General features: G+C 40.1%; 3 protein-coding genes across 6 annotated transcripts in view; 1 reads left to right on the forward strand and 2 right to left on the reverse strand.

Moving 5' to 3' along the window:
• Nucleotides 1-82: 82 nt before the first annotated feature.
• Nucleotides 83-6,335, forward strand: rps7 (ribosomal protein S7). The gene is made up of 7 exons (XM_084378362.1): nt 83-132; nt 824-909; nt 1,471-1,542; nt 2,072-2,215; nt 3,361-3,425; nt 5,094-5,244; nt 6,221-6,335. The coding sequence occupies exons 2-7, from the start codon at nt 835-837 to the stop codon at nt 6,296-6,298; spliced, it is 585 nt and encodes a 194-aa protein (XP_084234488.1). The 5' UTR covers nt 83-132; nt 824-834; the 3' UTR covers nt 6,299-6,335.
• On the reverse strand, nt 6,328-15,666 carry ipcef1 (interaction protein for cytohesin exchange factors 1). Its single transcript, XM_084377023.1, has 9 exons — nt 15,596-15,666; nt 13,990-14,150; nt 13,070-13,143; nt 12,582-12,653; nt 11,237-11,292; nt 10,329-10,423; nt 10,005-10,239; nt 9,471-9,643; nt 6,328-8,710 (listed from the first exon to the last, which is right to left on the reverse strand). The coding sequence occupies exons 2-9, from the start codon at nt 14,146-14,148 to the stop codon at nt 8,543-8,545; spliced, it is 1,032 nt and encodes a 343-aa protein (XP_084233149.1). The 5' UTR covers nt 14,149-14,150; nt 15,596-15,666; the 3' UTR covers nt 6,328-8,542.
• A 2,802-nt stretch (nt 15,667-18,468) lies between these two features.
• cnksr3 (cnksr family member 3) overlaps nt 18,469-25,275 on the reverse strand; it is a 39,038-nt gene continuing 32,231 nt past the window's right edge. For all 4 annotated transcript variants that reach the window (XM_084378353.1, XM_084378352.1, XM_084378354.1 and 1 more), the window contains 4 exons: nt 23,461-23,591; nt 23,135-23,316; nt 21,987-22,073; nt 18,469-21,480 (listed from right to left, as the gene is read on the reverse strand). In XM_084378353.1, coding sequence (XP_084234479.1) covers nt 21,176-21,480; nt 21,987-22,073; nt 23,135-23,316; nt 23,461-23,591 — 705 coding nt within the window. In that variant the 3' untranslated portion in view covers nt 18,469-21,175. The remainder of the gene's footprint in view (nt 21,481-21,986; nt 22,074-23,134; nt 23,317-23,460; nt 23,592-25,275) is intronic.

The following is a 25,275-nucleotide window of genomic DNA, read 5'->3' on the forward strand; positions in this document are numbered from 1 at the left end:
AACTCTCGCGATGTTCTTATCACTCCCAGTGTGGACTTCAACACCTCTCGCGATAGCAATATGCCTCGTCCGGATTGGATTAATACAACTCTCGCGATGTTCCGGCCTCTTCCTTGGCCGTCGTTGACAGAGGTTAGTCGCGCTATTTTTTACTGGACTGGCTTTTCTGCATCAAAATATGCCTTAATGTTGTTTAATGTGTGTGTTTGCCCACCACAAAGCATCTTAAGTCTCTGATACCTTAGATTTTGTGGTTTGGGGTGGCGGATGGCTATTTTATGTGATGAAATAAAGCGTAGTAGAGAAGCTCAGGTGAATGGGTTCTTGTAACGGGGAGTAGCTAGCTAGGCCATGCATGTGTTCAGATAGCAGCTAAAGCAGCGACTGGAGAAGGCAGCAGGTTAGACTGAACACTTGAGGCTCTGTGTATGAGTCGTTTTATTGAATTAAACTAGTTACTGCTGTTTGTAACTGTAAACTGCAGCGAAATTGGTGCCGAGACAAGTGACAGCCGGCTAATTTACGTTAGCTAGCTAACCTAGCACGAACTTCTTCTTGCCAACATGCAGTTTGTATGCTGATTATCTAGCTTCCGTCTGTGTTTTTGTTTTTTTATTTTGAGGTAATCATTTTTGCCCTAAACCTCCTTCTATGTCGGCTGTCCTTGTGAGTTGGACTACTGCTCCCGGTTAGCATAGAGCTGGTCTGCCGTTAGCTTAGCGCGGTAGCGTTACATGCTGGTTTGAGGGAGTTCTTCCAGGATCCATATCTGTTAAGAAGCCTGTAATTGTAACCCACATGTCTTTATTATTTCTCTCCACAGAGACAAAGGCCATGTTCAGTACCAGCGCCAAAATAGTGAAGCCTAATGGCGAAAAGCCAGACGAGTTCGAGTCTGGGATCTCCCAGGTAAGAGGACCAGGATCAGATCGTCAACTCATAAGTTTACTGTAGTTTTTGTCAAGCTGCATGTAGTGTGTGGAGTGTGACTGCTCTACTGCAATGACCGCCAAAGACTTAAATGTTCAGACATCGCTCAAAGATGCCATAAAACACATTATCGTTAGTCTGCTTCTCTTAAAAATTAGGTCTGTAATGCAATTTGAAGTTACTTTAATTTGTGTCCAACATCAGCTTAGTTTGAAATTTCAAAGTGTCAGTTGATATTTGAAGGTGAATGCTGGAGGGAAATGTCACTGCACATGTAGTTGTCTTTTCAAATAGCAAAGTTTACAACAATGACTAACATAATCCACTGGACTTGTTGACTGAGATAGTGGCTCTTAAAGTAGGAATCCCATACTGTTTGGTTGCATGTAAACAAACATGTATGGAATATTAACTGCTTTAAAGAAATATTGTCTAATCAGACAATATAGATGATAGTTTAAAGCCTGCAGTGGATGTAAATATGTCCAGGAGTTGTTTTAGAATAGACATTCAAGACTGCTTTTCCTCTTCTCCCTGCAGGCTCTGCTCGAGCTGGAGATGAACTCCGACCTCAAGGCTCAGCTGAGAGAGCTGAACATCACTGCAGCAAAGGTAAGGAGGCTTACAGGACTCCTTTGTATCTCCTCTCTACTTTATATACATTTCATCAAGAACTAGCTATCTTTTTGCTGCTGGTCACATGCATTTTTAAAACTTCAGTTGAAGCTGCCTTTTTGAATGAAATTCCGACGTGGACATCCAGCGAGCTTGCTCTCCTGGCTCTGTCCTGGTGGCGTATGGGAGCGTAGCTCTTGAGCTGAGACGTACAGTCCCGTTCCACATCGTCGGAGACAAAGCTCTGTCCCCGGCTTCTTGTCGGTGAGGACGGGCGTCCTGCATATTCCTACATCTTCCCAGAGTCCTTTTGGGGCCATTACTGGGGAGCTAAACCATGCAGTGTACATTATGTGATATTGGGACTCGACTTGAATCACTAGGTATAACATTCTCCGGATTGAAACTTAATTGTTGAGTGTGCTTTGGGGAAATGAGCTGTCCATGTGCTAAATGTTTTTAATCAGTTGGGCTGTTGTACAGGATATTTTCAATTGGGTTATATTAAGTCTGTTGTTGTTTTTAGGAAATCGAGGTTGGTGGCAGCAGGAAAGCCATCATCATCTTCGTTCCCGTTCCTCAGCTGAAGTCCTTCCAGAAGATTCAGGTGCGTCTGGTGAGGGAGCTGGAAAAGAAGTTCAGCGGCAAGCACGTGGTCTTCATTGCACAGGTAAGGATGATGACGGACAAAGCAGGGATATAGAGGTGTCTTGGCCAGTCAAGGGGGGGACTGCTTGAATGCTGATGACCCTCTGGTGTGCTGTAGTAAGGCTCTTTTTCCACAGTTAACTAGAGGTTTACAACTCACTGGGATAGTATTTTATTCTTTTTTGAGTTGCACCAACCTTTGGGGGGGGAAATCAGAACTATCTGGATTTGTGGTTAAAGCTGTCTGGGTCTTTCCATCTTGTCAAGGTGACTATTCTTTTGAGGAAAGTCTTGCACATTGCTACAGATGAGTAAATCATCAATTTATGAGTTCCAGTTGAACATTCTGAGAATGTGTCCTATTTCTCACACTAAAAAGCAATTGAATTATCTGGAAAGATGTCAAAAGCATTGTTACCAAGCTTAAATCCTCTGAAAAGTAAACTTTTTTTTAAGATTTTATGGCTTTTCACCACCTGCAGAAGTCAATTTTGATGCTTTGACTCGATAACAACTGGCAAGATGAAGTCATGCAGACAATTTAAAAACCTTGACCTGCCACAGGAAGGATCGGGGGAGATGGTGATCTGTCGTATGTTTTATCCGACGTGGACATCCAGCGAGCTTGCTCTCCTGGCTCTGTCCTGGTGGCGTATGGGAGCGTAGCTCTTGAGCTGAGACGTACAGTCCCGTTCCACATCGTCGGAGACAAAGCTCTGTCCCCGGCTTCTGGTCGGTGAGGATGGGCGTCCTGCATATTCCTACATCTTCCCAGAGTCCTTCTGGGGCCATTACTGGGGAGCTAAACCATGCAGTGCACATTTTGACTGAAATGTGTTTCAAGTCAGATTTTGATGGTTTATTGTTACAATAGTTTGGTATTTGAACTTTTTACTATATAAAGTTATGTTCATGTGGAAAGTGTTTGTTTGAAATTGTAAACAATTTTCAGTGTATTTTGTTTTGACCATTTTGTTAAATGCAGAAAGAAGCGAATAACTACAAGTTTACTTGATGACTTACTCGACTTCAGAATATACCCAACTTTATATCCCAGACGCAGAATTTAACTCTTACTCTGGTTCATCACACTGTTTCTTTTATCTTGAATTATTTAAATGATTGTAAATCCTGGCTGAAGATTAATCAGACAATGTCATTTTTCAGAGGAGAATTCTGCCCAAACCCACCAGGAAAAGCCGCATTCAGCATAAGCAGAAGCGTCCCAGGAGGTGAGTAGAAATTCTCAGTTTAATGTCACATGAGCTGAATTTTGTTGTTGATGGAAAATGATAGTTTATTTGGGATGTTAGTCAGGATTAATATAGATTTGTTATTTTATATTCCTGTTGTTGTCTTTGCTGCTGTAGTATAATTCAGTGAAATAAACCTGAGAACACTGGGGTTGTCTGATGTGATCAAAAAATGTTTTGTTTTATTATTAGGCCGTTGGGGGTAATAAGTGAAGCAGTTATGAGAAATGTATTCATACATTGTTGAAAACATAACACGACTTCAACTTGATACTGTAAGTCATTTTATGCCAAAATTGACTTTCAATTTTTTTTAATGTGAATATTTCCTGGTTTTATTAGTCATCTTTCATGGTACACTGATTTATTTTTTTGTCTGATGTACTTCTTTGGTGTCGTCAGATTTTTTTATTTTCTAATATCACTTAGGCCTGCATTTAAACAGCTCATTTACAATATTTTCAGAAAAGTCTGGAAATCAAATTCAGCAGTTGGTCTGTTATGCAGTTTGAACATTAAAGCTTTGGAAAAAGTGTTTCCGTAAAATTGCTGTGCAGAATAAAACGGTGATGATGATCATGTTCAGTATAAACACAGTTTTTAAATCCGACGTGGACATCCAGCGAGCTTGCTCTCCTGGCTCTGTCCTGGTGGCGTATGGGAGCGTAGCTCTTGAGCTGAGACGTACAGTCCCGTTCCACATCGTCGGACACAAAGCTCTGTCCCCGGCTTCTGGTCGGTGAGGACGGGCGTCCTGCATATTCCTACATCTTCCCAGAGTCCTTTTGGGGCCATTACTGGGGAGCTAAACCATGCAGTGCACAACATCTGTTCATAACAAGATTTATCACGAGCTGGAAACCTCAATGTGAAGTGGTCTTCATGTTTTTATATTTGGTTGTATTAGCATAATGAAATAGAAAACGCATTGCACATAACATTTATCCAACTTGTGCAGGTTAGAGTAATTTAGTTTTTATTTAGGCCGCTGCTAACATTACCTTCCATCTGTCATTTGTTGGGTCTCTAAAATAGGATTAAGCCTGTCACAATTAACGGACATCTTGAAATGTCTTGTCCAACCAACAGCCCAAAACTCAAATATTTAGTTTGAAACTGCACAAAGGCAGTAAATTGGCACATTTTTTTTAAAATGGAAGCATGGACTATTTAGTTGATGAATGAATCAGAATATTTTCTGATAATTTCATGTTTATCAATTCAGTGACTAATTGTTCAGTTGTATTTATGTACGCTAGGTCTGCAACTTACAACTTTTTTGATTATCATCCACTGATCATCTTAATGATTGTCTATAAAATGTCAATGTGAAAAATGCGCATCATAATTTCACAGCACAAAGTGACGGCTCAATTGTGTCTTCTGTCCAACCAACAGTCCAAACCCCAAAGACTCCTCATTTACTGTCATAAATGACAGAGAAACAGCAAATCCTCACATTTAAGAAGCTGGAACCAGCAAGTGTTTAACATTCTTGCTTGAAAAATGATTAATTATCAGAATAGTTGGCAATAACTGTTTGAATTGACAAATCATTGCGGCTCTAGTGTAAGCACAGATCCCTGAGCTTGCAACTCTTTCTGCATGATTGTAGTATTCATGTTATTTATTGTGTTCCTCCCTCAGCCGTACTCTGACTGCGGTCCACGACGCCATCCTGGAGGACCTGGTGTTCCCTAGTGAGATCGTGGGTAAGAGGATCCGAGTCAAAATGGACTGCAGCAGGCTCATCAAGGTCCATCTGGACAAGGCCCAGCAGAACAACGTGGAACACAAAGTAAGTTGTTAAAAAACTGTTGGAATGGATGTCAGGAAGTTTAAATATCATGTTTATGGCTGCAATTATTATTTTCTATATCAGGAAACCTGCTGATTATTTTGTTCATCTTTGTGACTATAAAACATCAAAAAAATACTAGGGCACATGGTGTTTGTCCGAAAAACCCAAAATATTTAATTTCTAGTGTTGATGGTTCTGATCACCTTCAAATATGTTAAACGTACTTATAGTATTGGGACCAGGATTGATCAGATGTTGAAGAGTGATAAATCCCCACATCTGTGCAGTCCTTTTCTGGTTTTTATCCGACGTGGACATCCAGCGAGCTTGCTCTCCTGGCTCTGTCCTGGTGGCGTATGGGAGCGTAGCTCTTGAGCTGAGACGTACAGTCCCGTTCCACATCGTCGGAGACAAAGCTCTGTCCCCGGCTTCTGGTCGGTGAGGATGGGCGTCCTGCATATTCCTACATCTTCCCAGAGTCCTTCTGGGGCCATTACTGGGGAGCTAAACCATGCAGTGCACAAACTGTTCACCTCAGTGATGATTTACATGTTGCTGACGGTGAATTATACATTTCTAATGTCAGTTTAGAAACCAGTTAAAGGAGTACAGTGTACAGTCAGTTGTCATTAGGTACACATGTACAGTGTAATGCATCCAGCTGTTTTGCTGTAAAGTCTACTGGTATGATGCTTTAACATCTGTTTTTAGATTTAGCTTCAGTACTCAGAATTGATAAACTATCTGCATTTGATAGTATCAAACAAATTAAAGCCAGCGACTAAAGTGTCAGCTTTTCAGCAACACTTAAAATATCCCTATTAAGAATAAATCTGCAGAATTACTTGCATTTAAAATCTTTGCCTTCAGTCTTGTTAATGCAAGTTCAGTAAAACCAATTGAACCCGTTGATACTGACAATCTGAATAAACTATTATGATGCTGAAGTAATGTGTGTCCTGTTGTCTTTCAGGTGGAGACTTTCTCTGGTGTCTACAAGAAACTCACAGGCAAAGACGTCGTGTTTGAATTCCCAGAATTCCAGCTGTAAAAAGTGCAGATGACGAAATAAATTTGTTTACTGTCAACATTGTTGGTGGTTGTGGGTGTTTTACTTTCCTGAATAGAAAATCCTGAATAGTTGTTTCAAAGGTTTTACTTTTATTCCACTAGGGGCAGCAGATGTTCATGGGGTTGTGGTGTGAGCAGTGACCAACAGAGAAAGTGTTAAAACAATTTTTAATACACAAAATTCAATATCCAACCAAATGACTAACCTGACAACAATTTACATTTCTATACTGCTTAACCTATGAGGGGTGGATGTTTTTATAAAAATGTACAACTAATGGTGATCAATTAAATTAGTTTTTAATTAAAATATCATTTCATGGAAATTTAATGCAATGTTACTTTTAATATAAAACTTTTAAAATGAAATGCATTTAATGAGTAATGTTGATATACTGCAATCATAACTTCATCCTGTGGACATTTCAATTGGGACAAGCTTATTTAAGTGTTGCAGTTTAATTCAGTCATTTCTATTTAAGAAGCATTTGGTTTTAAATTCGAGTGCTGCATCTGAACTGTCAAACACCACACCATCAGTGAGACAAGTTCTCGAGGCTTCACTATTGAGATTATTTCACACGAGAAATAAACTGTAGATTTCAAATGATTTAAATGGAAAATATGCCCCAACATTGCCCACAACAGTTTATTAGTTCTGTAAGTGCCAGCAGGTGTATTTTCATTTTGGAAATTTTTGTCTAACTGCCCATATTTGAAATCTACAGATGATTTCTCCATGAAATATTCCCATAAGTGAAGTTAGTGAGGAAAAGGGATAAAGATGTTAACTAAAACTACAGCGTGGCGTTTGCCCATAATTTAAGGACCAAGGGAATGAAAATAATCAAGCCCGGATCTCACTGATGGGTGTGGTGGATTGATTGTTAATATAATTTGTCATTTTGTCTAATATAGTTTGTCGCAGTGGTTAGCACTGTTGCCCCACAGCAAAAAGGACCTGGGTTTGAGACCAGGCAGGGCCTTTCTGTGTGGAGTTTGCATGTTTTTCCCGTGCCTGCGTGCTCTCCGGGTACTCCGGCTTCCTCCCACAATCAAAAGACATGCAAGAGTTAGGTCAATCGGTTACTCTAAATTGTCATTAGGTGTGATTTTGGTTGTTTGTCCCTATATGTCAGCCCTGTGATGAACTGGCAACTGATCCAGGGTGTACCCTGCCGTCGCCCAATGGTAGCTAGGATCTGAAAAGGATACGCAGTTTAGGATAATGGATGGATTTTGTCGAGATTATCTTTTTGAGTTTCTTAATTTTTTTCCATCTGTGAAAAAATAAGTTTTTCTCCCAGGTGAAAACAGTGGGGGAAAAACCTTTCAGGAGATTTTTTTTCTTGTGTGAAACCAAGTGAAAATTCTTTTTTTCAGGATAAAAACATTTTTTTCATGTGTGAAATGAGCGGTAAGGTTTGGCAGGAAGAAAAACGTTTTTCGTTGTTTGTTTTTGTAATAATCATTTTGAACCACAAGAGGCTGTCGTGCACCACCGCCCCATGTTCTATTAGGACAAAAGAAATTCTTCAGCCAAATCTTCCACTCAGCTTCACATATGCAAATTAAAAAAAGTTTTCTCCTGAAAACTTTTTTTTCTCACTTGGTTTCACACGTGGAAGAAAATAATTTCCTGGGAAAAACACTGCACTCATTTTCACACATGAAAACCAGTTCACAAGAGAGAAAACAATTTAGATCAGATCACCAGAAAAAATAAATCTTCACCTGCCCCTCAGGGCTTCTGTACTCTAATCTAATATTAAACATTTAATTAATGAGTAACTTTTATATTTAAAGTTAAATTGTATTTTATCCCCATCAAATTATTTTTTAATTAAAAAGGCAAATTGATCACAATTAGTTTTCAATTCATTTCTATAGTATCCACCCCTCATATAACCTCTAGTACATCATAATTTATTCATTTATTTTGTATTAATACAAATCTGCAGAGCTTTAAATGTAGTGGAGTAAAAGATACAACATTTGCCTCCAGAATGTAGTGGAGTAGAAGTATCACGTAGCAGAAAATGGAAATATTGAAGCAAAGTACCTCAACATTCTACTTAAGTACAGTACTTGAATAAATGTACTTAGTTACTTTCCACCACTGCCATCTGGAAGGTACATTAACAAAGCACCATTGCTTGGTCCCAGTTCACCCAGTGAGATTCACCACAGTGCCCTGCTCTCTGAGCATCGCATTGGTGTGGCCTCAGGTCTCAGGAGGTCTGAGCTCTGCAGCGCCCCCTGCTGCCTGGCTGCATCGCATGATCTCCTGCAGCAGGATGGGGTTGGAGAGTTTCCACTTCCTGTATGTTGGTGCTGTGAGGGTCGGGTGTGTCAGGATCTGGTCGAGGGCCCGCAGCTCCGACTCTTTGGCCTGAAGGACATGAAGCCATTATTGTAGCAAAACCTTTTACAGATGAGAGTGTAACTGTATCTCAATCTGTGTGTGTCGTCAGATTTGTAAAATAATCTGTAAGCACGTACAAAAATGTGTTAATATGTACAGGAATCTGCTAATGTATATTAAGAAGTCACGTGAACCAAGACAGCCAATTAAAAGGCAGCATGAGTTGTAACTGATGACTCGTCTGTAGGTTTTAACTCTAGCAGCAAAATACTTGATATTTATGTCAAAATTTACAGATTTGTCAACACATTTGTAAATCTGAATACAGATTTTGTTTTTTTTTAATTACCTGCTAAACATCAGCATGTGAGCATTGTCACTGTGAGCGTGTTAGCATTTAGCTGAAAGCACTGCTGTGCTTAATTACACCCTGACAGAGATGCTAGCATGTAGAGGCTTAGTCACGTCTTGGGAACATGCTTGAACAACAAGCTGTGTATTGCTGTCTCACACGTTTTAACAATCATAATTGACAGTAACGCAAAAAAAAGTGTCACTTAATTTTTCCTGCAATCATGTTTACATGAGAGATAATTAAAGATGATTTTTGTCTCAAACAAATCATTTTTTTCTTTCTTAAATCAAGAGAAAACCACCTTAAAACAATGTTAATTTACATGGAAATTGAAGTAAGTTTTAACATCCTGGGAAATATGTTCCCTTTGCTCTCTTCAGGGTGAGATTATAAGATCGGTATAAATCTTGTGTCTCTCTTTTGTTGGCTCACCTTTAAAGTGCTCTTGAGGATCCTGAGCAGGTGAAGCTTTTCGTTGACTTTGTCGTTCTGACATCGCCTGATGAACGACGCTCTGAAGTCCCGCTTACTGGACTGACCGATCGGAGACAAGCTGGCTGCCTTCAGGTGGTTGTAGAGGCACTCCATCTCATCAGGAGGCTTCCCTGGAAAAAGGAAGATGAGATCCACACAGATGTAAAAGGGTCAGAATCGATGCAGCAGAATCAGAGCTATCTTGTCTACATTTTTCTTTCTTTGGCATCAACATTCAGGTGTGCTATGCTAGCAGTGGCTAATGTATACTGCAGCAGGGATGAGGAGCAGCTACAGTGACACTAGTTGAGGACATTATCAGATTTAACAGCTCCCTCTAGAGACACTAAAAGATTTATACAACTGTTTTCACAAATGTTATACCCACCAACACAAATACAAAGTGTCCATTTTTTTTATGTGTAAAATTGCTCAAATTGCCCTTTAAATCAGCAGTTGCTATGGTAACCAGGTGTGGTTCCAGGTGTTCACCGTGGACGACGTCTTCGTCTCTTTCTTCTCCGACCTGGATCAGACGTATGGACACTTCTCCACCTGCTTTGTCTGGTCCGGGGAGGTCAGGACAAGACAGGCGTTTCCCTCCAACTACAGGTGTTCTTCTTCTACTGTGTCTGTTCAAAGAACCGCTCTCCGAGGTGCTTCTGGTTCTTTCAATGGTCGGTGTCGCGGGCGGGGCTGAGGCGCTGGATGGAGACTCACAGAAAACCTGAAGACGAGAAGGACAGAGTGTTGGGTTAGAGTGTCGGCAGGATTTGGATTCATGTCGCAGTTCTGCTTCAACACTTTGACACTCACATTTTCAGGTTCTGCTGTTTCCTGTTCAGGGTCCGGAGAACAGGAAGTCAACTCACTCTCATCACCGTCCTGATCGCTGTCTTCGCTGTAACACTCTGCACACAGAAGAGACAGGCGAGTGAAGAGAGGAACTGTGGAAGACAGAGCGCCACAGAAAAGAAGAAATGGAAGAAGAAAGTGGCGTCTTTGACCATCCCGCAGACATTCTGCTCCCTGTTTTGAGTGTTTTTATACCCAGTTATCACCTGAATAATTGGCTTGATCGATTACAGATAACTGTGTGTAAATATGTGCTGACTTTTCTTTTGTTTAAATATGTATTTATTCTGGACAACTTTTCTTCTGTTCTGTAGAAGAAATACATTGACAGACCTTTAAAGGCCTACTCTCATTCTATTTTATATTACTATTACCAACTTATCTTATATTCTGCACGTATCGGCTCAGGGAGATGCTTCACTGTCGTTGTTTCACACAATGACAATAAAATCTTGAATCTCAATAATGAAGATGTCAATAAAGATGAGAGAAGAAGAGGTAGAAAGGTGGGGAGAAGACATGAAAGAAGAAAAGACAGAACAACAAAAGAAAAGGTCAATACAATGGAAGAAAATTGGAGGAAGGGTGAAAGGGTGGAGGGGAGAAAGGGGAAAATTGGAAGATGAGAAAAGGGAAGGGGAACAAAGAAGAGTAACTGAAAGAGAAAATGGAACAATGAAAAAAGGGAAGAAGAGACGACAGAAAAAAATAAAGACATGAAGAAGGTGATGAAGTGAAGAAGAATGAAGTACTTTCAGTTTCAGCAGAATATATCATTTGATTCCTGTATTCCTGCATTATGTATATTAACCACTCTTAAAGTGTCTGTGTTTATTATTAAAGATGTAACACTGTGTGAACAGTCTGACCTTCGGCGTTGACCAGCTCACACGGCTCGGCTGCTTCTGACAGTTTACTGATCCACCTGCAAACAGACGCGAGGCCTTTAATGCTGCAGCGGCGTTCAACATGACCTGACACATTAGTTTCACGTTACAGCACAAAACAAGAAGTGGACGAATACTGAGAAACGATTAGAAGAGGAACTAAATCTTAAAATAAATAAAACTGCCTGTGTCCACAGTAAAATAGCTCGACAGCTATCAGCTTGATTGACTTGAAGTTTGTGCATTCAAAGCATTACTTACTTAATTATCAGCTAAACCTATTGTAAAAGTACTTATTTAACAGTAAAATGGTCCCAATCAGTGTTTTACTATGATATCTGATGAATTGATGACATTCATACCTATAGATTTAGTTCACTTTTAGTTCTACTAAACTAAAAGTGCTGTATCGTAGGCAGCTGGACTTGTCTCAGTTTCTTAATGACACTTCACCTCTCATCCAACAGTTCTAACTAACTGCAGGGGAGTTGCAGTTCCCTGAAACTCTGTGTGGGAGTGTCCTTACAGAGTCATTAAGGGCAGTGAGTAAGGACTCTGAGTTTCAGATGCCAGCGTGCATAGATGACAGCCATTTAAACTGCTATGAGATGGTGCTTTGGGCTACATGCTAACAACAGCATGCTCACAGTGACAATGCCAGCATGTTGGGGTTTGACAGGTAACATTAGCCATGTTAGTTTAGCATGCCGACGTTTGCTAATTTGCACCAAACTGCTCAGTGGCTGACGGGACAGTCATTAGTCGTGCAGATACTTAGTCATAAACCAAACTACTGGACAAACTGAAATGTTGGCCTGACGATGGCGCTAGAGGATCAGTTGTTACTATTCATCCTGAGGAGAACATGAATGTTGCTACAACATTTCAATGTGATTATGATTTAATTTGCTAATGATTATTTTGGATGGCAGCGTGCGGTTGTGTTGTAGCGTAGCTTTTTTTCTCCACTGTTCATATTGCAGTTATTGTGTACTGTCCAAACATATGGAGAAATTAGTTTTTATGTTTTGGCAATGTTGTGCTGCCACATAAACCATGCACAACGGTCTGAAATAATCATTAGCAAATGAAGTATTCAGTGTACAGTATTTCTGTGTGGTTTGTCCAAGCAGTGTTGCCATACCAAACCTAAGGGGGGGTGACAGCTGCTGACCAACTGTTGCTTCTGTGCAGGCACGTGCATGTATACAATTATTTCTATCATTACTGGATGAAAAAATATAGATACAAAGACAATCGAATACAATAGACACACAAAAAAAAAAGTTTCCGAATTACTTAGATTAAGATGAAATCAAATACTCACTTATTCATGTCTGTGAAGCTCTCTGCTGCGATGAAGATGGTCACTACCAGAGGATGACTGGCTGTCAAGGCACTGTAACACAGCAGCGAGATATTAATAACATTGAATAAAGATCTCATCACAGATCTCATCAGCTCTGTCTGTGTGTTTACAGCCACGGCTGTGGTGGGGGTTTGACTGATCACAACCTTGCAGAAGCCGTGTCGACTTGTTTCAGCGTTTTGATACTTTCACAGTTTTTCATAGAGCATTTACACCTGCTTTATAATCAAAAAGACAGGAAGTCTCACTTTCAACATCATGGGGCCTTTCAGAGAGCTGGATGTGTGCAGCGTGTTGACAAAGCTGTACACTAACAGAGTGTGAAGCAGTCGCCTGCAGCAGAATGATCGACTGCAGACAGAAATACTGACTGTGGTTTTTGTTTTTTTTCTCTCCAGCCACACCGACCTTCACTACATGTTACACAAAAGAAAAATATGTCGTACTGTTTCTTCCTGCACTGTTTGGCCTGTTCGATGGTGAAGCCGGACAGGTTGATAAATCCCTCTGCTTTCTCGGCCTGCAGAGAGGAGAATAAAAACCTGTCAGCAAACAGTCCAATACACTGAAATCTGCTCACAATCATAGATTTGTATCTAAGCCAACTTTGATCTCAACTTCCTGTCGGTGCTACGTAGGCGCTCGGTGGTCTTGGTCACAGGCTGTATTTGCCTGCATGCTCCTCGTCACTTTGGCCAGCATGTGAAACAGTGATTTGCTTATATATGCGGTCTTGAAAAGTCCTCCTCGCCACTTCAACGACTTCTTGATGCGAGAAAATTCAATTATTCAAACAAGCCAATCAGAGCTGGTGCTTTGGTGATGTCACAACAGACAAAAATAATGACATCTTCTATTTCTCTTAGTCTTAGGTTTGAGAACTGATTTATTTCTATGTTTTTTAATAAGATGCAGGTTGAGCCAGCCAACAGCATAACAATTTGATATGTGAGAGATCAGCCCTGTTAACTGTTACAGGTGTATTTGATGTCACCGTTTTGGAGTTGTGCCTGGAGCATCATAATTAATGTTACTCAAGAAACATTTAAACTTACAAAACAGCGTGGAAAACAATCCCTGGATCAGGTAGTTGTGGCTGAGTGGGTTGCTTACAGGACAGACACTAACTTCATTTATTATTTTCAGTTTCTTTTCAGTTTTCTGTCGCTGTTTGGTTAGGTTTAGGCAATTTTTGTGGTCAGCTTTAGTGATGGCCCTGCAGCAACATTAATCATGGTGTTCCAGGAACAACACTAAAAGGCCGATATCAGATAGTGCGTTCTTACGTGTGCTCAGACAGAGAAAGAATCTGCGAAACCTTCTCATGAAACACATTACGAGCACTTTAAGATTGGCTGTGACTCACCATCTGGTCGGTGTACCAGTACAGAGAGCTCTTCTTCAGGACAAACCAGTATCTTTTCCATTTGCTACCCAGGAAGCTGCGGCCCTGCTTCCTGCGGAGGAGCCAGCCCTGACAGTCCACCACGCCCAGATCCTTGACAGAAACACGCCGTCGACTCATGGCTGCAGGGGACAGACGCAATTAAGCTGGTTAAAATTGGACTTTAAATATCTCACCCCTTCTCAGAGGTCATAGGTCAAATCTAAACACACGGACATTAAACACAGATTTTTAGATTCAGTGTGACTTACACTTTCTGAAGATAGAACCACAACTTGAGCTCCATTGCTAATTAACATTTATAAATCTGCTTAGAAATCACAGAAAGAAAGACACTTCTTATGACACCAGAACTTGCCTTAAAATCATCACGTTTATAAGTTTTCATCAGTATCAAAGTAATCCAGCGATAGCTTTCTGTACATTCATGGGCACACTGCAAACTGGAGCTGCCAATAGATAATTCGGCATACTTTAAATTATGCTAATTTGCCAAAATAGAGGCAAAAAAAGTTGAAGTTGTAGCCCAGTCTACCCTAATTAATCTTTGGGAATGTATATCTCCCAAAGCAACAAGGGAAAGCATCATTATTCCCTACATAGAAGTAAGACAAGGAATAATAACAAGACAACAGTAGACAGTAATATTTTTTCTTGTTGCACTATCTTGTTTTTTGTTCTGCTTTTTGTTGTTTCTGTAGTATTGAACACATATTTAGATTCAATGTGACTCACACTTCCTGAAGATGTTGCTATCTAGATGTCCATCATGGGTACATTGATAACATGAACTGCTTAAGGGCTAATTCGGCTTACTTTAAATGATGTTAATTTACCAAAGTATAGGCTTGAAGTTTAACTTCAAGTTGTAGCCCACAGCGTAACTAAATGAATCCTTGGCAATAAGAGCGACAATATTCTTTCTAGTTGAACTGTCAATTTAGGGTGTTTTTTGTTGTTGTTGCTTTTTTATTAAATTTCTGCTACGAGGAATGAGGCGTATCGAACAGATATTTCTAGATTCTGTGTGACTTATACTTTCTGATGATACCACTATCTTGATGTCAATCACTAATTAAACATCCACAAAACTTAAAAATCACTCCAGACAGTGACTCCAGACCTTGCCTGAGAATTATCACATTTTTAATTTTTTTTAGAATCAAAGTCATTGGGTGTACTTTAAATGATACCAATTTGTCAAAAATCAGGCTAAAAAGTTCAAGTTCAAGTTGTAGCCCACAGTTCATACATTTTTGGCAACTTCATGCTTCCTGTTTGTAACCCCCAAAGCATCAAGGGAACTGTAGGAACCTTGCCTTTTTGTTTGTCTGCACTGTAAAAACACTTTAGATTAGCTGTGTAGTGTTTCTAAATGATTTTACATTCAACCAAAATCAAATCTTGTACCAGTTACCCTAATGCAAATTACAAAAAATATCTAAACCGCCCTACATGATTATAATTTGTCCATATTTTCAGGTATATTTCTGCCTAAACGTTAAATCAAACTAGACCAATGTAATGTTGTTACATTTGATAAGAGAACAAACACTCCTGATCGTACCTGCTGTGGTCTGGACGTCCAGCAGTCTGGTGTGTTCGCAGCAGACTGATGCTCAGCAGAGGAGGAACTGCAGTTTCACAGCACTGACTGTGAAACTTTTATACACCGACCAACAACCAGACCACAGAGTCAAAATCACACTCTGACATACATGCACATACCCACACCATCCTTCCTGTTTCACATGTTCTTCACGACCCTTCTGCTCTCTTCTGTTTCTCACAGACTTTCTGCTCACAGACTTCCTCTTTGTTTTCTAGAAAATTTAACTTTTCTTCAGGAAACGTCTTTAATCTGCTGAAGGCTTTGTGACATCAGGGGGAGATCAGGCAAGAGTTTTGGTTTCAGCGTCTTTTACTCCGACTGGCCATTTCATTGATCACTTAAAACTTACCTATAGCGCCTTTTTTCTTTATTCTTTATATGTGAAGGCAGGAAGATTTTTCGCTGTCATCTACCATGTGGTGAAATGTGTTCTCGCATCAGCTTTGATTGGTCTGAAAAATCTGTCACTTTAAAGCCACAGGAAAAAGTTGGGTAATACTTGGGTATGAGGTCGTGGCCTATTTACCACCAGCCTTCATTTAAAATCTGTAACGTTTTCAGGCAAACTAACATAGAAACTACAAGGACTGTAAACAAACTCTTGGTGAAGGTAAAAATGGTTTTACATTTGAAAACAGTTTATGTTGTTGTTGTTGTTGCTTTATATACTTATGTGTGTATTTATTTTGTTCTGTTTTTGAGGGCTGCATTGAGGCAAATTCCTATAAACTGTGTTAACATGTTAACAAAGTTTGTCAGATCAACAGAAATAAAATGATTTAGTTATTGATGTGACAGAACTTACATGGAGACGCTTTCCTTTACTCACAGTAGTTGACTTTGTCCACCAGATGGCGCCATCAGCCTTTTAACTCTACCATACTTCATACTTGAACTCGGTTAAAAAAGGTGTGTGCCACTGGTTCCCAACCTTTTCACTTGTGAAAGGAGCTGCAACATTCAGTTGATTAATTGATCAGTAGATCAAATGAAAAGTAATCGCCAACTATTTTGATAATCGATTCATAATTTTTCAAGCAAAAATGTCAAACGTTCGCTCCAGCTCCAGCTTCTTAAACGTGACGATTTGCAGCTTTTCTTTGTTATTTTCAACAGTTAATGAAGAGTCTGTGAGTTTTAGGCTTCTGTCGTCAGATAATCGTCAGATTAATCGAGGAGCCGATTATCACCTGGCTTGCAGTCATGTATTCATCCTCATTCTGAACTAGCCTTGTGGTATGGAGCACATTCAGTGAAGCGAGCTGAGAGCTTCAAACACCAGCAGAACTGACCGGGGACATGTTAGTTTTGTGGTGGCTCAGGCCTGTGTGAACTGACCAATCAGAGCAGTAGGTTAAACATGCCGATCCTACAGTGATCGCCAGCATCCACAGAACTAAGTGTTTTAAACTGGTGCACAAAGCCAAACTGAGTGAATACACACGACACATTAATTTACACTCCACTGTGGCTTCAGTCGTAGTCTAATTGCCAGTTTATGTGATTGGCCACCACAACGTGACGTCAGGCTGCATTTCTCCAAAAGTTGACTTCATCTCAACCGACTTACAATTGAGATCGGGACACCCATAGTCCACATGGCTAGCTCCATGGATGTCTTTTGAGCCACAGCCATCTTGAAGCCTTCTCTGACGCCTCACAGCTATTGCAGATTGCTCTCCTCTGTCTTTCTCCCTCGATGCCCAAAATTCTGAAGGCCAATCTTTGCCATACGTGTGCTGGTTTTATTGGCTTGTAAGCAACTTGTACACTGCCCGGATGTGAAATTGGATGTGGTGTGGCTTCCAAAGCTCAGCCCAGTTGACTTTCCTCTCCACCGCATTCTCCCATGTTCTCCAAGCGCCCTGTTGCTTCATTCCCACTGCCTTGCAGGTTCCCGTCTCCTCCACTTCTGCTCTCACATCCTCTTGAACTAGGTAGCGCCTTTCCTTCCCTCTGATGTTGTTCAGCTGGGGAGTTAGAAAGGATCATAGCACAGCTTGGGCCCATGTGACCATTCCCACCAGCCGTGCCTCTGCTTCCTGAACAGCTTCCTCTGCCCTCCCCACTTCCTGCCAATCCTCACTTGAATCACCTTTGGATCACATGAGTACCTGTACTAAACCACTTCTCCTGCTGCTGTTGTCCTGAACTCCTCAAGCTTAAGCTAAGCTCCCCTTGGCTTACTCTAATAAATCAAGTATGATCAGTTAATATTTGTATTAATAGTATGAATCTGTGAAATAACTGGTAACTAAACCTGTTAAAAAAACTATAAATCAAAAATCAGTTTAAAGTTGCAGAATAGAAATACTGAAGGACAGTGCAGGTGCCTCACAATTGTACTTAAGTACACAACCTGAGTACATAGTAACTTTACACAAAACCTCCACAATCACAAACAAAATCACTTCAAAGAGACAGAACAACCACAGACGCACAAAACCTCCACAAAGACTTGCAAAACCTCCACACAGACACACACACAACCTCCACAATAATACACAAAAACTAAAAAGTAAAATATGAGATACAAAGCCGAAATTATTTATTTCAGATTTATTGCTAATTTGCAATAAACTCAACTCAGACTCATTTAATGTTACATCTGAACATTTTGTTTTATCCAGTAGCTTTCTAGCTCTTCAGAAGCTAGGTGATCTTTGATTAATTATTAATTTTTTAATTGTTTTACAAAAAGAAAATGTCAATCTTTCAAAAACCAGGCACTTCTCTTCTTTTTCTTTAAGTATGTTGTTACTTCTGATCTAAAAGTTGTTAAATCACATCAAAATGATGCTGTTAGATAAGAAGATGAAAGCTTTCAAAATAAATTGCACTTTATTTTTATATTTTTCACAAGTTACAAAGCAGTACAGAGGCATCATACTGCAGAGCACTAATAATTCAGATTTACAAATGAAACAAATTAAACCAGTTAAACTGAGTGACTCTTACAAAATACTCAACGGGACACAACAGATGAATGATATGATACAAACAGGATCATCCTGCTGCAAATTTAGAAATCCTGAGCAAAAAAACAAAGGATCAGTTTCATCTTAAAGTGAAGCAAAGTAACTGTAACTGAACAGCAGCCACTTCTTTCAGAACAGAAATGCGATGTTCATAAATCAAAAATCTAAACTCTTCAAATTGTTAATATTTCCGCATTTCCATCCAGCAAAGAACATAAAAGGTAATCTCCGATATTTACACTCGCATAGTCTTTAATACAGGCTTTCATACTGCAGCATAATGCATTATTAGTATAAAGGCACCAAACATGAACAGGAAATACTTTGTAAAAGAAAAAGATCTGTGAGGAAAAGCAAGAAGCTTCTTAGAATGTAAACATCAGGGGATCCATGACGCTTCCCTGAGGAACTCCATCAGAACGTTTTTTTTAACATAATGGCACAAGAAGAAACCTCGAACACACAGGTGTTCCTCAAAGAACCTGAAGAAGAACCACTGAAGCTGTTACAGCCACACCTGAAATACTTCAGATCAGTTAGTTTTAACTGAAATATACAGCTGCTTGCAAAAGACCTGCGGCAAGGTCTCAGCAGAAAACTAAAATAAAGTCAAGTGTACTTTTAAGAATTTAGAAGGTAACATCTCAGGACAACGCAGCATTTAAGAAACTGAACACTGACATTTCACTCTCAAACCAAAATATAAGAAACAAATGACATTTTCTGTAAGCTGTGAGCTTCACCAGCTGCTGAGAGGGTTTCATGTCCGTTTGATCAAAATAAATTCAAAGTTTCTCTTGTTTAGTTTTGTTTTTAATGAAAACTTTAGGACTGCTTTCTTAAAATGTACATGTCATTAAAAAAAACTGTTGGTAAACTGTGTTAAGGTGTAATTTTCTTATTTCCCATGCTCACTTTGACATTTTGTGTATTTAAAATAAGCATTTATTTCTCCTAAAAAATAGTTTTTATTGTTATCACTGTTGTAACAAGACCTTTGTGAAGCATCAGAAATATTAAGTAACCATGTTGAGCTTTATTTACTAAACTATTCATTATACTCTGAAAAGCACGCTATTCTTAGATATATGAAGGAAATATGTAGTTTATAAAATACAATCTATAAAACATATTTACAAACTGTTTTGTCCAGACAATCGACAGTGAAAGGAGAGATAAGAGAGGCACTAAGGGCTCCTGAGATTGAGAAGAAAGACGAGATATGGCAGCTGTGATATTTAGAAATTCTTTCCAAGGTTTGATTTGTTCCTCTTTGAATTGAAACATTAATGTTAATATCTTGGATCTCTAAAATTTCCTTTAGATTTTTACAGACTGTAATCATACTTTTCTTGTCCTATAGCTTTGAAAAAAAATAAAAAAATAACTAAAATCTTTTGAAAACAAAAACCAGCTTCATTTCCAGCAGATTTAGGCTGCCGTGAACAGAAATCTTAGAGTATTTTGGAAGTGTTTCTTCACTTAGTTTTCTCATTAGAAACTAAGGCTAAAAGAGAGGTTCAGATGTGTTTGTTTTTTGCCAAATATGCTCTGGTGACATCATACGTACTGGAGTCATGGTATCGAGTTCTTGCCAAAGCACCTGACTGACTCAATCGGCAGCAGGGCTCAGCTATAAATCATGACGTCACACCCCCTTTTTACAGCATCAAATAACAAATTACAAATAATTTATCAGAAAAATCAACAGTTGAACGAACATCAGCGCAATCAGAATGACCTAAGGGCCCGTGTCCTCATAACATTTTTTTTCTGAGCACCACCATCTTTTTCTCAATTGTTTCTAATGAGGAGCGAGCGTCTGACGCAGCAGGCGGCCACTCAGAGAAAAAGTCGCAGTGCACCGAGCCCTTCGAGTTGAAAACCTCTCAACTTTTCAGAAAAGGCTCTGTTATATCACCGTTGCTCTTTTTCCTGGCCAAGGCAATAACATTCTCTGTATTTTTGTCTCTTATGTATCATGTCATGACAAGACGCATGTGCAGCATTTTTCTCTCAGTGCACACACACTTCATCTCAGCACTCCTGAGTGACTTAAAGCTTTCTGCTAACTTGACGGAGGTGGGCTTTATGACCTATACTGCAGCCAGCCACCAGGGGCTGATCAAGATGTTTTGGCTTCACTTCAAGGATCTGCCTTGTTGTCCATCTCTATATACTGAGCTGGGTAGCCCCATCAGCCAACAAGATGCAAGTCAAGCTGGGGTTTAATATGAGATATTTTCCAATTTTCTTTTATCATTGTTAAAATGTAAAATTGAACTGATCAGTGTGAACATGAACTCTTTAGTATGAAGTTCTTGGTGATAACTGACATGAAAAATCCTGAAAAACTCCAGTCAATGTTGAAAAACTAGTAACTCTTTCGACCTTTTCCACCATGAAATCTTTGATCCATGACAGAAGTGGGTTTTCCATGAACTGTTGTATTTCAGTTTTAAAGTCACAGCTGCTGAAGGCCTCAAACAGACATAAAACCTTTTTCCTGCCAACATCCTGAGGTTCAGGCTGAGAAGAATTTGTCTTTTCTCTTCAGTCAGTGGCTGAGCAGCCTGAGACGAGCCAGCCAGCCTCCGAGCAGCGACGTTGACTGTTTGGTGACAGTCAGAGGAGGAGGGACAGCAGCAGAGCTGGAGGCAGCAGACTTCTTGGACGCTGCCTCCTGGTAAGGGATGGTGGCGCTGTTGTGGAGGTCGGCGTTGATGAAGCACTGGCTGCCTCTGATGTGGTCAACGCCGCGGACAGACGGGTGTCCTCGGTACGGCAGAGGATAACATGGCTCCTCCTCCGTGATGGTGCTGATCCCCTCATTACTCAGATATCTTTGCAGGACCTTCTGACCTGTTCAGGAGACGAGAACAATGAGGGAACAAGATTGTGGAAACTAGAACAATCCTGTCAGTTTTGAGAGTATTTAATATCAGACTATCTCCTGTTTTAACTTTTCTATAGAGAAGCAAACTCCCTCACGTTCCTGTGGACCACCAAGGGACCTTATTTGAGAAAAGGCACTCCTCACACTGAGAATATATTTGGATGATTGTTCACGTGTAAATGAATCAAAATAAAACATGACTCAGATGAGTTAACAGTCCAACTCTTAATGTGTGTTTGTTTAAAATCCACTAATAGCCTGATCCGCAGTTTGTTCATCAAGGTGAAGTGCTGTAAGAACGAGGCTGAAATCAGCTGTGTCAATGCAGCTGCAGCTCTCAGGATTAATGATTGTCGAGGTAAAAATTCAAAGCACGCAGCCCGTCCTGCTGCAGCTGTTAATGAGACAGAGGGACGGCGGCCACTGATAACCATTAAACTAAGGCTGGTTCAGACGGACAGGTGGAGATTACCTTTCCTTCCCTGGGCTCCGGACCTGGAGGACGGGTCCGATACTCCTGAAAACGCCTCCACCGGCATGGAGACGGGTCGAGGTTTACCTGCAAACATCCACACAGAACAAGAGTTATAATATGCATTTTGATAAATATAATGACTCATTCTTCTCTTTGTATTCATCTAATCTGCTCCCATTGATCTGAACAGCTGCAGTAGCCACAAGGAAGAATAAAGTTTGATATATTTTATCTTGATCACCATCAACTACTGACATTTTGTGGTGAAATTTAGGCTTTTATTCCATACAAATTCAAAGAAATATATCGACATTTTGAAATACACTTATTTTCCTTCCCGCAGACAGTTAGATGAAATGAGAACAGTTAGCCTGGCTCTGTCTAACGGAAACTAAATACACCCATCAGCACTTCTAAAGCTCACTAATGAACGCGTTAAATCTTGTTTGTTTAACCTGTACGAAAAAGTGTAAAAACAACAGTTTGTGTGATTTTTGAAGTCACTGCTCTCGGCCAAGACATACTGCAGCGCAAAACCCCCTTTAAACCTCAACAATATATCATTTTTATGTTCCCCCGTGCTCTCTCTGCTCTTGATTTGGTCAATTTTTCTTTTGAATAAAATGCAAAAGGACAACACACTCAAATTCACACGATAACATACTTCTCTTTTCTGTTTCGCTCATTCCTTTTTAATCCTTTTAAGCTTGCTAACTTGTTTTAGGGCCCTAAAAACAAGTTAGCAAGCTTTAAAGTCCTGATTCAGAGCATCATAGGGCATGCAAACTCTACTGATCAAACTGTCTCTTTCTAAACATATCAGGTATAAAGAAAACCACCCAGTGAAATAGACTGACGTCAGTCTATATGAATGCATCATATTCATTCCGTAAGACTGGACCACATCCTTTAAAAAGAAAGATATCATCTGTGTGGGTGTGTTCTTGTACTTTTTTATTTGTGAGGAACATTTTGAGCTTTAGATGTCGACAGCAAGGAATTTTCCTGAGGAGATTAAACTTTTTTACTTGCTTCTTTAAAGTGGAAACAAACAACTTCCTCCCCTCTAGCATTTTCAAGTTGTACTTTTGTTGCCGCCACTGTTGCAAAGGCAATTGGATGGTTTCTTTGTCTGTGTCACTCACATCGTTTCGAGGAGTGCTGTCTCATGCGAACAGGGACTGATGGGTTGGGTTCAGGCGGGGAGTTGACTGACGCCCTTTTGTCATCGGCAACAGAGAGGCGTCGCCTTGTTTCAGCGTCCAGACACGAGTTTGGAGACTTCGGCCTCATTTTCACACCTTGAGACATGTTCATGTTCGCGTCTCTGCAGAAGGGAACGGAGAGGAGGATGAAAACTCAAATATGAAACAAGTCAGAATTAATGTCCAACCACTTCTTCTCCATACCCAAAGAGGAAGTACTTGTTTTACTTTATAATACTATCATCAGTGTAGACGCAGGTACTCACAGTGGTACGTAAGGTGCTGTGGGAGGAGGAGGGACGTGCAGATCCAATATGGACGTCTTCCCTCTCTTCCCGGGAGCATCTGAGGTTTCTGGTTGTCGAGTTCTGTAGAGACCCGGAGCTCCCTGAGAGGTCTGGACGGGAGAAGAGAAAGAGAATAACCCGTTTTGTTTGTTTTACACATTTCCCTGCTGAAACTTCTTGTCATTTGTCTTTCTGTTGAGCTTTAACAACATTCAGTCTGAGGTAATGATTCCTGTAATGGTGTTTATCATAAAACAACAACACGTGTCAGCTCGAGACGAGAAACAGCAGACGAAGCTCTTCTGTTTCCTTCCTCACCTCTGAAGCTTCTGAATTTCCATAAACACAGCAACTTCAGTCAGCCTGCTCTATATGTTGCAAAAACACGTGCGACTTTGATTACTTCTGTGATGAGATGCTTTCATTTATAGGTCTGCAATTATTGTTTTTTTTAATATCAATTGATCTTTTTGTTTGTGATTTGATCTAATTTATGTCCAAATATAGTGAAAAATGGCCGGCACATGTTCCCAAAGCACAAAGTGTCATCTTCAAAATGTTTATTATGTCTCATCAGCAGTCAATCTTTATATTCACGACACTAGAACATGGAACATTTTGCATTTTTGCTTGATAAACATCTTAAATGATTCGTGGACTCACTGGAAAAAATGCCACGCTGAAAGTAAGTGAAAAAATATATATTTTTATAAGGTGTTTCTTGCTTGTAATAAGGAAAAAAAATTCTTCCTACAGAACTAGTGGAAATCATCTAACTAATTAACATACTGTAGTTGTTTCAGCAATAAAAATAAATATCTTTTGCATCCAAACCATTATGTACTTTACAGTGGAAGGTGGTGACTGCACAGAGTAGAAGTACAGGTGACGTAAGCGTTGACTCATGATGACCTTTGATCTGAATGGTGGGAGTCACAGTGAGACTTCATTTCTGTTTTGATAGCCGAGATTAAAGACTGAACGCATCGACCGGTCGAAGCCTATCTCCCCCAAACACACACATCCTGAACCTCTGTCAACATAAAACCCCTGAAGGCGGCTCGCTGAATTCATAATTGTCACATTGTTGCAGTAACGAATGAGTCATGTTCCAAAGATGTCTGACATCGACCCAGCCTGATGTTTGGAGTGTTTCCTCTCCTCTTGTTTTCCAGGAAAGGGGAAGAAAAGATCCATTGTTCCCGCACACACCTCAGAGGAGCAGCAGACCGGACGGCTGCTGCGTCTTCTGGTCGGATTCCTCACAAACAGAAACAGCTTCTTTAAAAGCTACGATGACAGACGGAGAATCCAGCAGAGGAGCGATTTATTTACTCTGAGGCAGGGATACTGAGACAGTCTGCTTCACTTTCATACAGTCTCACACTGTCACACCTTAGAGCTGACACAGGGGGATCTGTGTCTGGCTCAATGGCACTGTGGCAGTAATGACTGTCGGACTGTTCCCATTTTTAAAGCGGCATCAAACTCCAAAACTCTTCAAGAACCCAGATTACATTAGCCTCATTAGCCATTATTATCTCCCTTTTTAGTCTCCAACAACTCCTTAGGGGAATATGTGGCTCTTTTGCTGCTGAAGACAAGGGTTTCATTACGAGTAAACCAACACAGTAAAGTTGTGGACTGTAAAACCAAAACAATGAGCTGGCAGACACTAAAAAGCTCCATAGAGACAAAGTTATCTGCACAGTTAGCGGATAATTCTTTGTGTTTTTGGTGCTACGAGCACCATTTAATTTGAGTTTTATTGTCTTATGCTCCATTTTAATTGTC

Source organism: Pagrus pagrus, assembly GCF_965226575.1.
Source record: "Pagrus pagrus genome assembly, chromosome: 16".
NCBI classification, from domain to species: domain Eukaryota; kingdom Metazoa; phylum Chordata; class Actinopteri; order Spariformes; family Sparidae; genus Pagrus; species Pagrus pagrus.